At 42.8% G+C, this 16,223-nt stretch overlaps 1 protein-coding gene across 5 annotated transcripts in view; it reads right to left on the reverse strand.

Moving 5' to 3' along the window:
- Nucleotides 1-915: 915 nt before the first annotated feature.
- LOC119898036 (CREB3 regulatory factor-like) overlaps nucleotides 916-16,223 on the reverse strand; it is a 28,818-nt gene continuing 13,510 nt past the window's right edge. For all 5 annotated transcript variants that reach the window (XM_038712168.1, XM_038712150.1, XM_038712158.1 and 2 more), the window contains 5 exons: nucleotides 15,883-16,056; nucleotides 14,942-15,131; nucleotides 11,520-11,593; nucleotides 8,503-8,631; nucleotides 916-8,102 (listed from right to left, as the gene is read on the reverse strand). In XM_038712168.1, coding sequence (XP_038568096.1) covers nucleotides 7,987-8,102; nucleotides 8,503-8,631; nucleotides 11,520-11,593; nucleotides 14,942-15,131; nucleotides 15,883-16,056 — 683 coding nt within the window. In that variant the 3' untranslated portion in view covers nucleotides 916-7,986. The remainder of the gene's footprint in view (nucleotides 8,103-8,502; nucleotides 8,632-11,519; nucleotides 11,594-14,941; nucleotides 15,132-15,882; nucleotides 16,057-16,223) is intronic.

Here is a 16,223-nt window from a genome sequence, read left to right on the forward strand (position 1 = left end):
ATCTGTTGTTTGCAGGATCGTGGGGTATTTAAGTCCTCAGCACTGTCTACAGGCAGACTCAACCTTTATGCCCCTTTTTGAAGTCAGGTCCCAGAGACTCTGGAACGGCCTGCACGAAGAAATGAAGTCAGCTGAGTCAGCTACTCCTCCCTTCTTAAAACATACCTACTGTATATTGGAGAGTCTTCCCTGAATTTTTTATTATTCTTAGAAGGAAAAATGGTTTTATGCAGAAATTGCTTTATTTAGGCCTTGGAGGTTAAACACTCAGTTCACCCTTATCACAAAATCTAGGCTACAAAGTGCCTATCCCCCCCATGCGTGACCCTCTCTGTGTGACCTGCTGGTGGCGCTGTGCAGCATTTATGAACTTGTGATCCCCCAGTGGAAATGCACATCCTGTCTTCTGTTGCTGCTAGATGTAATGAACAAAGCAACACCTTAAATTGGTCACACCGTCACCTCCCGGCCTAACAATTAACAAGTAAAACATTAATTTTCCTCAAAGAGTGGCTTATGAAGGCTGATTTTGATTTGATTATATAAAAACTAATAAGTTTTACCTTCTTTACAGGAATCATTTTGCCCAAAAAAGTGTCACCACAAACTTCATTCAGCAAGTACTTTTCTTAGTAGATACTGTAGCTATATTTAAAGGAACACGGCCCTCATTTTAATTTAAAAATATACTTTAATACAACAGCTGCATATAAATATTAAAATATACATTATACAGGTGTACAGTACACTCACACAAAACCAAAACAAAAAATATTAGGCTTCTATTTGTACGGCACTTCTTGTTTTGTTTTTTTTAATGATTTTTGTTCTATTTTTCTTAAAGGTTACTTACTGACAAAGGAGTTGTACGTGTTAATGTGTTAACAGGTCCAAAGTATTACTGTAGTATTGTGATTACTGGGTTACAGAAAGACGGAGGGGGGAGGAAAAGGGAAGAAGAGAAGTAAGGTTTTCTGTACAGTATATGACATGGCATTGTGGAATGTTTGCTAGTCTCTTGATTTTCCTTCCCTCCCATCATTCAACATGTTTTCAGATTGATTAAAGAACCAGCAGGGATGTGATTATTCAGTCTTCATTCTCTCCACGGGATGTCTTTCTTGGATACCAAAGTATCATTTCATTTCCAACGAGACATCACGTCCTTTTTCCTGCTCACATCCACAACGGGCCTTTAATCTCAACTCGTCGATTTCAACAGAAACGACTGACTAGGTTTTGGTTAAAGCCACGAGGTGTCTCTCAGCTGCCTCTCAGACATCATTATTACATTTCAGATACAGAGCTAAGAATCTGCCAATGATTCAAAACCCAAAGCGGTCTTGTTAACTTTTAACCACCCACTGTTCTCCCATGGAAGGCTAGCACCGTGTAGAACCTTTGCAGACAGCTAGTACAATGAGGAGTTTCATGTGTTAAAAGTGTCAGTAGATTAGACTCATGAGTTCAGTCGCTGTCGTGACAGAAAGGCCAAGAAATTGTCCCACACAAAACCCAATAAACCCACAAATCTTCATTTTTCCTGTTTTTGTACAAATAAAGTGAAATATCACATGTTAATTAAAGAGCTTTAGAAGTGCTGGTAGGTGGACTTTGTTACCTTTGAACCGAAGCCAGGCTAACTGTTTCCAGTCTTTAACTCTCAGCAAGAAAGCGAATAAGTGCATTTGTGAATATGTTCCATTTCTTCAAACCTTAAAATAATGGTCTCACTGCCTGAATTCAAAGAAGTCAGGCAAACCGACAATGGGATAAATCCTTAAAAGCTTTATGTGTAAATCTGTTGCAAGCGTGTAATGATCAAATGTCAATTAATTTTGATTCAAGGCCAACCCCTCCCCAAAATGGGGGGAAACTTCCCACAGTTTTAAAGGTCAGTAACTCTTGTTTATTCAGACATAAAAATATTCTATCCTCTGCAGCATAAACAAGATACGAAGCAAGCAAGTAGCTGTGTCACCAGATACTATATTATTTTTATATTATTTTATTAAGAATAGACTCACAACTTGGAAAACGGGTTAACGGGTTTATTTTGCAGCGGACTGAATATTAAATTAAAATGAATTGTTAAAAATGGCTTGAAAACAACAAGCAAGGATATTTTGAAAAAAGAACATCTTCAGGCTGTTTGCAAAAAGCCATTAAGACTGGGTAGGGGTTTCTCACATTTGATTGATCACATTTTGATTTAAATGTTGCTGAATCCTGATTAGTGCATGGAAATATGTAACATCCTCCTTTTCTAACAGAGCCCCGCCCCCCTCAAACCAGTGAGGACAGCACAGAGAAAAAGACAAATACAGAAAATTTTTAAATAATGGAAACTGTTCTAACACTGGCAGACAATTGTGTGTACATGTAAGATCCCATTGCTCATACTAAGAAGCTGACTGAGGAAGCAGGTTTTTCAGGGTCTTTCATTGACCTGGGTTTTTTGAAAGATTGCCAGAGATTTTATAAAAACAGATGCTTTGCTCTGTGACAAGAATGTAGTTATAAGACATGAGAGGCACAGACTGGAGCTAGATTCAGCCAGCTTCATCCACCTCAGCTTCACTGATAAGAAATCTGTGGACCCGCAGGTCTAAACTAAACACCTTTCTCCACTTGGATTCTTCCCAGATGAGAGTTTCCAGGTCAGTGACAAAGGGGACAGGGGCATCAAGATGCATGCTGCCGCCACAGCAGGCAGCAGTGATTCCTCCTCCTCCTCCTCCTATGCAGTTGTCAGAGTGTGAAAGGGGGCGGAGGTGGTGGAGGGGATTAAAGGGTTTCGGATAAACTATTCCGAGGCCCTGTTTAAGTGCTGTTTCCCCCAGCCTCCTCTGCACGGAGGCCCGTCGCCTTTGAAACCGGAGAAGCCTGAGTGTCTCCGACAATGTGAGCGCTGGGGCAGAGTGGGGACGGGCACCCGGAGGTCAGCAGTGTCCCACCAGTTTAGGCTTACTGATGGGTCTATTCAGCCCGCTGGTCCAAAACCCCACTGCTCTCACGTGAAAGGTGGTGAAGGAGGGAGGCCAACAGCTTCTCCCTGTCCATGTCCCTCCATCACTACTACTCCATATGGGTTACTCAAATCAACTTAGTGTTTTCCAAGTAAGGGCTATTTTAGACCTTGGATATCTTAACCCAAGCATACCAGCGCAGGTACAAGTGGAGGGAAACAGAAACAGTTTCAAACGGTTTGTTTTTCCAACTAATGGTTCAATGCCAAAATATATTAAATTTAGAATAATATAAAACAGAGAAATGCAGCAAATATAACAGACGCCGAAAACAGCAAATGTTATTTAAACGACTAGAATAATAAATTCATTATCAAAATTGTTGTTGTATCTCAATTTTGTTGACTGACTAAGCCCAGATGCTTCCCAGATGTGGCTGCACGCAGCTCTGTTCTGTCTCCGTCACAGTTCAAATGCCCACCAAAGAATTTCAGGAGAAAATAGTTGTTTTGCTGACATTCTGGGTGTTTTACAAGCATACTGAAGAGTTGCAGTTGCAGCTCATCTATGATCAATGTGGTTGTTTTAATTACTGTACTACAGTATGCCTCGTTTTCTTGAGTATCTGTCTGTCTTTTTAATAGTTCATACTAGCTGAAGGAAAACAACTGCATTCCTTCTTCTGCTTCACAAACTTTGGGGACTCAGGTATAAATCTGTACATTATGGGAGATTTGCTTATTTACTTTCCTGCCTTTAGTAAGATATTTAGAAGAAAATTGAAACCACTCTGATGAGAGGGATAGCTTAGCTTAAAGACTGGAAACGGGGGGAAACAGCTATCCTGCTCTCTCCAAAAGGTAACAACATGTATCTACCAGCACCTCTACAGCTCACCAATACCACGGCAAGGGTGACTTCCTGGAGTTTTGTCATCACCGTGAGGACCAGTGGAGACCCAAGGAAGTTAGTGTGGCTGGCCAAGAGAAGTCCTGGCATTTGGCACATTGGCTTCATTGTCAGCAGATCGTCTCCGGCAGCCACAACAGAGCTGTAACACAGCACAACCAGTGTGCCAGTGATTATTCGACTACTTCTTTCACCACTGCAGCCAAATTTAGAGGAAAGTACGTCCTCCAAACACGGGGCAGTTATCCATGGATGTGACTAACAGAAGACAATCTGGTGGTACCAGACTTGAGTTAATGCATTAAAAAAAACAGATTTCTTCATTTGCAGCCCTACTTAAACACTAACATCTAAGGAATATGGGGACCTCCATCTCTTCTGTCTGTGTACATTTGACATCAAGTGTGCTCTTAGGGCTTTCAAGCTGTCACTGTCCCCTCTGCAGCTGAGGTGGATTCAGCTTTCACTCTTAAGGGCAGAAAATCTCTCTTTCCCCATAACTTTCTCTTTCTCAGAAAGAGCCACTGAGCGCACCAACAACAGTTTCGGGACTGTTTACTTCTCTCTGTCTGGCAGACGGTGACACCCATTGAGGAAGTAACTCAGATAACAATGGCCAAAATAATGCAAAGTCATTGTCCATATTAGGTCAGAGTTGGCCAAGTTTGTGAGTTATGAGCATCAGTTCTGTATTCTTTAAATCCATGCTGATCCTTGGTTGACCCGGGACCCGAGCTCACCCTGTGATGACCATCGTGTTAACAGCTACAGAAACGTGACCAAACAGAGGACATTTTTGGGTCATTCCAGTTTTTCCCCCTCACATATCGGCCCCTTGCTTCCAGGTATACATAAGCAGAAGCTTTCTGGGAAGCTCAGTCAGGAATGTGAGCAGAAATCAGTGGCCTTGCCAAAGCTGGCCACTCCCTGTTAAAGCTTTACAGTTAAAGGGATTTTCCATGATACAAAAATGTCAAGATGTTTCTCTAAAGAGGAATAATGCTACAGCATCAATTTAAGCCCTTACACGAGCTCGCTAGTTGCGTAAAATCCGGCGTCATGTCTTGTTTGTTGTTTGGATCTGTGGCAGGAATGCACTTTCACAACAGTTTTCAGTTCAGTTTTTGGCATATAGATGAATGTACACAGCAGATGGTGTTTTGTGTTACGTAACACCACTTTGGAGGAAGGAAAACATCAGGACAAACTTGTGCATTCAAAGTGGAATCCCTCTTAAACCTCGTCCTCCTCCGACGTGACAGATGGGTTGCACATTTTAAACTTCAGCAATATGTACGGTTGTTTTCTGTTTTGTTTGTTGTTGTGCGAGGGCATGTGAAGGAAGCTGCTGCCAGCATGAGATCCTGTGACACCGCTGGCAGTGTCGGCAGCTTGCCAAGCCTCAAGGGAAAGTGGGTTGAGGAAGGAACTGCTTCTCAGCGGCAGAAAGAGTGCAGACTGCACCTTTAATCAACATAGTTTAACTCTCCTGGCCTTAATGAGCTTTTCCTAGATCATCTGTCATTTTTTCTAACTGTAAAATGATCACACAAAAAACACCTGACCAGGTTTCTGTGGTGATGTTTAAGAAGCCTCAGTGACATCAGTCCCAAACTGCTGTTTCAACTATCTTTTCACGCAAAGCCAGTCTATCTGTCTTTGGCATCAGAGCTGAAAAGCTCTGTTTACCAGAGGCAGACCTCCGCAATGAAACCTTTCCAGCTAAATGACAGGAATCCTCTGTTTACAGTACAGTTCTATACTCATATGACCGTGAGCAACATTTCCCAGAATAAAAAAGGAAACCGAAACCTAAACAGGAGCAAGACAAACTGCCCTGGACTGGAGACCTCAAGGAGGTGGAGAGTTTATGGTTAACTGCTCCTCTCCTGGTTGAGACAGGAAATGGAGTTTCCATAGGAGGGGAACAGTGTGTTATACAGCAGCAGCTTTGGAACGCAGCCCAGACGGATACTCGTCAAGGTTAAAAAACAAAATGGGATTGCTTAGCTAACAGCCACTCCACTACTTATATTTCCCAGAGATGATGTTCACAGAAACCTGTGCCAGCTACTGTTTCCATGTGTAAGTTTAAATCTGACAGCAAAATGTTTTGGTTGACTTTTAGCTGAGTATGTGTTGGGACCTAACACAGGCCTGCAGTTTTGTTTCCCACTAAGTCAAGTCAAGTGAGGCCAAACTCGGAGCAGTAGTCATGGGTTACGTTTTACTTTGTAATAGGGTTTAAGATCCGGCATAATAACACAGGTCCCTGTGGCTTTAAGCTCCAGGCACTTCAGAAAGGCGTCATTATGCAAACAAACTGCCTATTACAACAGTACGTGCTCGCAGGCCAAAACCCAGTCAGCAGTTACTGCCTGATGCCTCCACTCAGGTTTGCATTGCTTTTTATTTTTTCACAACACAGTAGCACCATACTGAAACAATCCAAAACCGCCAGTCTGTCAAAAAGCGCTGAGCGCCCACGACAAGTCTCTCAATCAATATCTGTCTTTAGACAAAGGTGCCAAGAGTCTTTTTTGTCTTTTTTTTCTCTTTTGGAGGATCTGGAGCCCTCTTCAAAGGTGCTTAGTTGCTTTTACCACAGTGCAATTCAAAGGGTCCTTGACTTTTTTTATGTCCACATTTAGAGACCTTGGACAGGTTGGTCTTCAGCTTCAGCAAAGACCACAGAAGAAAGGCAGATTTCAAAACTCTCATGACTGACACCCACTATGTGGGCTGTGGCATTGCCAAATAACAATAAAATCATAATAAAAACAAATCAAACTTATTTGCTTACTAGATCTACAAGTGTTTTCCTCTATTTGTCATTGCAATTCAGGAAGGTGCGCTACATAATCAGGTCAGGGGTTGAGGAGAGGGCTTGGGGAAGGCATTGAGGAAACTTCCCTTTGTGGGTAAAAATAAAGCCACTGCAGATAAGCTAAAGGAGCACCAGGCTGCAGAGCTAAAAGGCTGAACTGTTCCTGTCTGTCACACCACAGGCTCTCAGGTCCATGATAGTAGTGCATTTTGGTGACGGGAATTAAAGTCCGTTCAATAATGTCATCCCTTAGGGATGCATGCGGGTAAACATGACGACAATCAAAATCTTTCAGTCACTTATCCCTCACTTCCCAAAACAAAATGATGTGTTAATGGTTGGCAGCAGTGAGAGGTTTTGGTGTCCAAGTAGCAGTATCAGTTATCTTTGGTCATTTTGAATTAAGGTGCAGTTTTTCTCTTTCATTTTTGACTTTGCTTACATTTTGATGGGGTGAAGGGCTGTTAAAGAAGGAGGGGTATTAAAGCTCCAAGGACTTTTCCACAACAAACCGGCTGTTGTCTCCATCAACAGCTGGTCTGGCATCAGGACTCCATCACTTGTTGTGTCTCACAACACTTACTGACATTTCAGCTGCCGATGCAATCCAAATGGTATGCAGTGCTTCTATAGGAGCCCAGCCAAACAAAAAAAAAAAAACACACACCCGCTTCTTTGTCCTCAAGGCCTGGGCTCCTCCCACTTTCTTATTTTAGTACTTCCTCTATCCTCAAATGCCCCCTCGCCCTCGGCTCACTACCGGTCCCCTGCCGGCAACTACGACCATCTACAAAACAGTGCAATGTCTATTCATAGGCACACTGGGATACAAATACAGCACACAGAGGGAGAGAGGAACACTATGCACACTCATACAGTATGTTACATGTCCAACACGCACACACATACGCACACACAGACAGAACACAGAATACAGAGAAGTCAGCAGCAGCAGCAGCAGCAGCAGCTCTGGCCTGGTGGTGGTTGTGGTACAGCCTGCAGAGACAGAGCGGTGAAGACGGCTGCTGTTTGGAGGGCCAACAGGAGAGGACCAGGAGCACGGTGGCAATTTACTCCCATGTTGTTTAGGCTGCTCCTTCCTCCTCCTCCTCGTCTTCTTCTTTCCCAGCATCTCCACCTCTTCATCGCTTTGCTCTTACTCAAATGTGTACAGTGTGAGAGTGGAGGCGGTGTAGAGAAGCTCGGTCAGGTCGGGTTGGTTGGTGGTGCTGGGAGGGGAGGGCGTGGAAGAGGTTGGAGGAGAGGGGATGCTGGGTGAGTTTAGCCCGCCGCCTCATCATCCCCTTGCTCGGCCTCTTTGCGCTGGTTCTGGCCACCAGCGCTAGCCGCCAAAATCCTCTCTACAAAGTCTTTGGTCCGCCCGGCAACTAAAGGACCTGCAGTTGTCATGGAAATAAATTCAGGAAGTGTGATGGAAAGAAGAGGACAAGACAGACATAGCCGTACATAAAAACATACTGTAAGGGTAAATGTGCGAGGATTTTTATGTTTTATAAAATAGTTAACAGTACAGATTTAGTAAACACGAGATTAAGGACACAACATATTTTAAAAATAATACACACAAATTTAAAGTGTTTTTATGGCATATTGGACTAACTGATCCACTGTTAAATAAAATAATTATGCATAACATAGTCTAGGTTAGTATGAACTGCTATGAAGCTCCACAGGGACACAGTTAATCATCTGGGGAGCTTCGGATTCATCGCGTAAAAGGACAAAATGTATGTATTTCTTTAAGATTTGGGGTGTTGGTGTGTTTGTGTTTCTCACCGCTGGACTCTCGGAGAATGTCTTCCAGGCGTTGGGTCATCCCTCGCTCATCAGTGTCCTCTTCCTCGCTGCTCTCCACCCGCAGTCGGATCACCTCCTTGATTCGCAGCAGAGCTCCCAACAGGTTCTCTGTGCGACGACAAAATTGTTCATGTCAAAACACAAAATTAGCACTCCAGGGCAGAAAACTGATGTCAAAGTAGGTATTCTGCTTCTGAATGTTGATGAAATTAATCGGGACCAATACCTCTGATGCCAAAACAATACCTTACTTTGAAGAATAAATACTTTTTTCACAAATACTTTTGTTCATTAAACAAACCAAACTATTTAAACGCATCCATGTTTAAGGTTGTTTTAACGCAAGGCAGCCATTCAAGAATTTTGCCTAAATAAAATACTTAATACTTTTGGTATTTGACAATTTTCAGACTTCAGTTGGGCCCTGCGATGGACTGGCGACCTGTCCAGGGTGTACCCCGCCTTTCTCCCGATGTCAGCTGGGACTGACTCCAGCCCCCCGCGACCCTGTACGCAGGATAAGCGTTTGATGATCGATGGATGGATGGATGGATTTCAGTTGGGACTGAGGTTTGATAACCAGCCCTAGCTACACATAGCATTTTGTTTCTCAAAAATACACAGACCACATTACCCAAAAACCCCTGGTGTTTCACAGGATGCAGAGGATGTTTGTTTGGTTTTAAAAAGCAAAAGGTAAAGTACAGGAAAAGAAAAATTAAAGTAAACTAAGTTAAAACTAAGAGAAGTCAGGGTGAAATAAGGGCAGTGGTGGCCTAAAGGTTAGAGAAGTGGGCTTTAGACCAGATGGATAGATTTATGTGTGGAAAGTAAAAGAGCAGTACTTGTCCCTCCCTCATTACTGCCACTTTGAGCAAGACCGTTAACCCCTAACAGCCCCAGTGGAGCTGCTCAGTGGCAGGGGCAGCTTTCAAGTGTGAATGTGTGATGATCAGACAGGGTGTTGCTGAAAAAGACATCAATGCTTTCTTGGTTAAATAAAGGTCACAAAAATGTGTATATTCTGTGCAAAGTAGACATGTTCACTGTTTTTGTTTAAAATGCCAGCAACACATTCAGACTAGAAAATGACATAATGGTAAAATGAATCATTTCAGTCTGTTCTCTAAAGCACCAAACTGTCTTCAGCTTCTCCAATCTGAGGATCTGCTGCTTTTCTCTCTCTTTTTTCAGAGGCTTTATTTATCATATCATTTATTTATATCATATATCATAAACTTAAAAAATGTGGGTTTTGGAGTGTTGATCAACAAAACAAACATCTTGGGTTCTGGGAAACTGGGATGGATTTTTTTCCCCACAAGATTTGGTTATTTTATAAAAGCTAATGAACATAATCAGTAGCTAGCTCACACACTGCAGTGGCTCCCAACTTTTGTTTGTTTACAGTTATTATTATTAACTTACTATTCTGTAATATGTGGTAAGAATTTGCTGATGAGCTATGCATGCATCTTGAAGGCACAAAAGTGAAACTTTTAGAGTATAACACTTATAGCGCCTTACAGGACCAGGATGTTTTCTAACGCGGCGGCTACTGCCCGCTAGTGCCCTGCTCTACTGTCCGCACTACTACTTCATTTTGACATCGCGTCCATATCAGCTGTCTTTCCTCACTCCAGAACAGGATTTGTTTGATGTTTATCTCTGCTGCTGATGCTGTGAATTATCAGTACCTTTCTATGATTCTGGCTCATGTGACCTAACGGCGCCACGACACTCCCACCTGTCAGTATACATTATTCTCGTTTAGCTCTGATTCCTCTTTTGTCCAGTGCTCGTCTCAGCAGGGGACTGTGTGTGTGGGCGAAGGACCACAGGCGGTCTGACCATTTCTTGTTTCAGACCCCAAACGCTGTCTCTCTCTCTCTCACACACACACACACAAACACACACACACTGTAAATGAAGTCTGGATGTTTCCCGGCACTAGCTTGGCACTATATGTTTGAAGTTTCCTTTTGAATCTGCTGCAAAGCATATAAAGTGTGTTTTGTATAGATGCAAATTACAGTGGAGAGAGACCGAGAGGACAGAGAGAGCAAGTGAATGAGACAATAAAAAAAAGGGAGGAAAGACTCACAGGAGCGAGAGGAGGGAGAGAGGAAGCGAGGGAATCTGTGAGGTTAAGCCTCGTGTGTTTCTGCTTCCTGCTTGTAGGGCAAAAAATGTGTGTGAGCCACAACTAAAGCCTTTGCAATGAAATGCCGGCGCGAGGGATCAGGAATGACTGGAATGTTAAAAAAAATGAGAGGAAAAAAAGGACAAAGGAAGTGGGACGCTGTTTGGGGTTGAATTCAAAGAAGTCGAACATAACCAGACGAGGAGGAGGAGGAGGAGGAGGAGGCAGGCAGGACCGGGCTGGCAGATTTTAGAGGTGTTGATTATCAGGAACAAGGTGAAGTCACCCTTCTCAGGTTTTTCCTCAATCAGTGTGTTTACATGGTCTTCAGTGGTCTTGTTATTATCATCTTTCCACAGTAACCTGATTTCTTAAACAGGGCATCGATCAATCAATTAAACATTATGTAAACGTGGTTCCCTTCGCTAGATACATTTTTGCTGGAGACATCTGATATATAAATAAACTTTTTAACTAAATGAGTCCAATGTCAATAAGGTTATTTATAAAACTTAGTCAAATTTACACAGCAAAGAAAAAAGGGTGCTAAATCCGTCCGCTCATGGCCAACCTTGTTTTCCTTTTAGAGTGATGACACTGACTCATACGCTGAGGCCTATTTTGTGAATCCTCACTGTCCTCAAGTCAAATCCTTGAACTGTCCATTAATAAATAAACAGTCTTATCTTAAGATTGACAGCACATTTCTGAGTTTATCCAATTTGATCCAAATGAGTTTAATAAAGCCAACACATTTCTCAGCAGAGCAAGAAGAATGTAATCCTTCAGTTGGCATTAAAATGGTCAAAATAGGAGTTAGATGTGTGGTATGTGTCCAGTCTGCAGTACTGACCATACTCCTGGTTGAGCCCCCACAGCTTGATCTTATTAGCTTCGTGCTGGGCCTTCTTCTTCAGCCGGCAGGCCCTGGAAAGAGGAAAAACAAAGCACCGTCATTCTCTGGATTAGGAAACTCTGTTCTAGTATTCCCGTTCTCCACGCGATCGACCTGTTACCGTGCCTGTGGGTTCACACTGAAAGCAGCTGGAGAGCGATGAGTGGAGGATGTATTTCCAAACTGTGAGGGAGATTGATTGGAGAGCTCCCTCATCCCTCAACTCCTCCAGCAGCCATTTGACACCACGACTCTACAGGCATACGGCCGGTTTGGTTTCAGAGTATTTGGGGTTGAAAAACGGCAGCAGAGAATGACTCAATCAATGCATGTTAAATATTAATGCGTCTCACGGGGACTATACTCTGCAGCGTGCAGAGAATTTCTCTTTTCTTGTGGCTGTGAGTCAGCTAAAAGAAACTTAAAGAAACAAAACACTTGCAGGCCAGTAGTGTTGGACAGAACACTCATTCTTTGTTTCTTTGCATGTTGAAATGCAGGATTTTGCCTGTCAGCCACATTTTTCTCTTTCCAATTTATACCACACTCCCTGCTGGTTTGGGAAGAACGTATATGACCACACAACAATTGAGCTGTTCCTAATCATTGCGGCGACTGGACTGATAGCAGAGTATGCTCCAACTTGTACCGCAGGTTTTTTAATTTGTAATTGTGTTTCCCTACCTTCCCAAAAGCCCCAAGGTCCCTGCTCTCAATTCAAAACCAAAAATAGCCCCAAAGAAGACATGCTGTTGATTGTGATGGCTTACCTACAGCTGCAAATTGATTTAAGTGGCGTGCTGAATGAGAAGAAACCCGTGGCTGCCTGGAAGGTAGGAAAAACATATTCACCAAATTAAAAGCTTCTGGTACTTAAATGGGTTTGAAAAATGGCCACTGTGCTTTGTCTTTACGATACTTTGGAGATGTAGCCTTACCTATTCCTGAGATCAAACCTAGCAACCAATCACATGACAAGAGATGTCTGTAGGGAAAGAAAGACTCAGAAGGCGCACAGCAATGTCACTATGATGTGAACAATGATTCAGCTGGGGGCTCTCTGACTGATAATTTGATTCATTAACTTTAAAGAAATACTCCAACATTTTCATCACCCGACATCCTGGGCAACATGCTTATTCTACATCTTTACAGGAGCTATGAAAAAGTGGTGCTGGATGTTTGGTGACACAGTGTCCACTCTCGATCCCATATACGCCATAAGTTAACGTATTTCTACCACCATCAGCTCCTGACTGCAAACCATACTCCAGCAGAGATAATATACATTTAGATTGTGTGACCAAGCTAATACATAGATTGCTTTTTTTTTTGGACTGTGTTGCATCAAAGCTCAGCGCTAACAAGACTATAAGAAGTTGGTCAACGGAGCCAAATCGCATTTGTCATGTCATTAAAGTTCGCCCAAAGCTGCACCCGGACTTCTTCGCTACTGTGAGAAAATTGACAGATTATGGCAATTCCAAAGTAGTTAATGGTCTAGTTTAGCACAAAGTTACTGCGTGTGGTCATCTGTTGTTATTTCTATACATGTTAAATACACAAGACATACTGAAGATTTGTATTAATTAATGAGGTCCAAAGCGGCGTACAAATGAGGTACAATCCAGCCACAGTATATCGAGAAGAAACCTCAACACTCAGTTCCACGAGAGCGAGAGAAGGATTGAGAAATAGAGAGAGAGATTAGGTGAAGAGGTGGGTCTTCGAACAGTGTTGCTGCTGCACTTAATCCTGTCTGTTAACTTGTTCCACCACTGAGGAACCACACAGGAGTTGTAGTGATTGTGTTTATAAAATATCTTTGAGCTGTTTGAAGCACCATTGATGGAGCTAGGCTAACAGTTTCCACCGGCCACCAGTCTTTGCGCTAAACTAAACAAAACATGTCTTGAACCAGTCTTTGTACTGAACACACACAGATTAAATTGATATCAATCTCCTCACGTAGCTGCAGCTAAGAAAGTAAACAATCACATTTCCCAAAATGATGGAGTATTCCTGTTAGTCCACTAGATCCATTATTACTAGATCGGAGACCGTGGCATGACCTTTCCGCAGATAACTGTGTTTTTTGTTGGCGCGTCCGGCCAATGCGGAGCCACCACAGCTAAGAACTGGGCGAGTGTTTTTCCTCTACGACCGCCTGAACGCCCCGAGTAGATTGTTTTTTGAGAAGCTCGAGAAAAGAATGGGAGAGACTAGTGGCGGTTAAGATAATCCCACTGCTAACTCTGACCCGTTCTCAGGCAGCCACAAGAATGACAGCACAAAAAAGACGTGAATCTTCACAGAGGAAATTCCTGCATATTAAATTAAAACATGAACTCAGTCACATTTCAGTACAAGTAAAGTACACCGTGACTTTAACCGTGCACTTCCCATCAACCCTCGCTGCCTGCCTTAGCTTTCTGCTTTTTCTTCATTCTTCCTCCAACTTTCTGTTTGATGGCGTGTTTGTGTCGTGTTTAATATGTTTGGAATAATAAGATATTCCCAGAGTCCCTCTCCTCTTTAAATTGCCTGTAATAATGTCCTTTCCTCCAAATTCTCCGCCTCCCTTCCTCCCTCCTTTCTTCCACAGATGAACTCTCTATGACCCTCCCTCCTCATCTCCCTCTTTGTCTGCCTCCTCAAACCTGCCCTGATTTCCGCCTATGCAGCCTTTCATTGTTCCTTCCCTCCATCTCATCGCCTCTGTAGTTTCCCTCTGCTTCCCTCTATCTTTCCTTTATTTATCATCATGCTCATGTTCAAAGCAAACTCATTAAAAAAGTGCCACTCAACTCAAAAATACACTCATGACCTACATTTTAAAATCATTTATGTTGTGTCTGTCATCCTCAGGGATATCTTTTAATGTCTTTAAATGTAAATTTAAAATGGAAGAAAGCTTATTATGGCTTTCTAAGAGGGGGAGTTTTAAAAGGTCATCTTCGGTATGGTACACTGTGTTCCACTGGGGATGGGTTGAAATCAAATGCTTCCTGACACTTCAAGAAACTGGAATTAAGACCATTTTCAATCTAGTCAAATCAGCAATGCCTTAAATTCCACTAAGATTAGATGTATTTTTTTCAATGTATTCTTCTCTTCTTCTGTCCTCCAGAAGCACTATTAGAAGGTCAACCACTTGAATGCACCACATATGTGAAAACCGATGTTGCCATGGCTAAATACTGCAGATACCAAACCACGGAGCCCTGCAGGATTCTTTTCTATTTTTTTTTTTTTTTTGCAAACGATTTACAAACACTGAAAACTTGAAAACTCAAAATGCCCACTCATGACTGGCAAATCGATACAGAAAGTCTCCTGGGTGCAGAAGATGTAGGAGGGGAGTAAGTGGTGTCTGCTACCTGGAGGCCAGCTTGTTCTTCTCCTTACGGGACCGGGCTCTGGCCACAGCGGGCAGGTCGTTGACCGGACCCATGCCGTCGATGGCAGCGTTCAGCTTCTCCAGCTGCTCCCCGATGTTGTGGAGCTTCTGGGGGTTTGGTGTCAAGTCGCTGGCGTCTGTCTTGCGAGCTTTGCGGCGCCCTTTTTTGCCTGTACAAAAGGAGGATGAAATGACTTCAATAACAGTCTGAAAAAGCCTTTAAATCCTCTTTAATTCACTGTTGTTGCCCATAAGTCCAACAATTTATGCTGTGCGGCCAAACGTTGCTCAGATGCACCTAAATTAGTCTTAAAATTCTTGTTAGCACCCCAAATTCTAACCATGCTGTCATCTGCAAAATGTTAAGAAATGGCTGAAGAAGACTTTTTTTTTCAAATTGATTTGATAGTGCAGCTACAAAAATGACATCCTGCCTTATAACATCTCAATAATGTTTTTCCTTTCCATTTTTGTGATTTAATTGTACCCGGATCAATGGACAGCATTGTGTCAGATTCTTCTGCACAAGGCTGCCAAACTGCTGCACAGCTACAGTTGTGCCTGACATTAGACTCACTTGTCAGGGAAATGCTGAAAAATTCAGATTTTGACATTAAATTTGTATGTAGGGCACATGCCTGAGGGTTCCAATCTGATTTGTGTCACATGAGAGAAAAGAAATGGGACACTTTCTGCTTCAGTGTGAATGTTGCCTTAATGACTCCTGCAGCTAAAAGGCTTTCATTCTCAGACCAGCGGTCAAAAAACAACTACATGAAAACATCTTGTTATTTTTACCTAATAAGTTTATCAAAATTTCCATAAATAAATGATCTTGTTCAATGATTGATCTATTAATGGTCTGATCGTTTCAGCACTTTGACAGTGAATGACAGTGAGTCAGTGCTGCAGTGTTCTCACCCTCTCGGCGGTACAGCGTGCTGGGTAGAGTGCTGGAGCTCCAGGACAGAGACCAGTGGACGTCTCCGCCCAGCTTCTTCTTTGTGGCTGACTCTCGAGCACGTCGGTACTCCCAGAAACAGCGACGCTTCGACGGGCGCTCGCCTGGCTGCCTCACTGTCTCGGCCTCCACCTCTGAAGGGAAACACATCCAAACACATGCACGCAGAATTTAGAATTTGAGCACTAATGCAAATGCAGTAAAGGATTTGCACTTGTGTCACATCTCTTCTCACTTTCTATTTATTTCAGGGTAGCTGACTGGATTTTCATGATGTGAAAAAAGCTGATAACATTTCTTA

The sequence above is a fragment of the Micropterus salmoides genome, unplaced genomic scaffold (assembly GCF_014851395.1).
Source record: "Micropterus salmoides isolate LMB-PRFRI ecotype aquatic unplaced genomic scaffold, ASM1485139v1 Ms_hic_scaffold_1, whole genome shotgun sequence".
In the NCBI taxonomy this organism is placed as follows: Eukaryota; Metazoa; Chordata; class Actinopteri; order Centrarchiformes; family Centrarchidae; genus Micropterus; species Micropterus salmoides.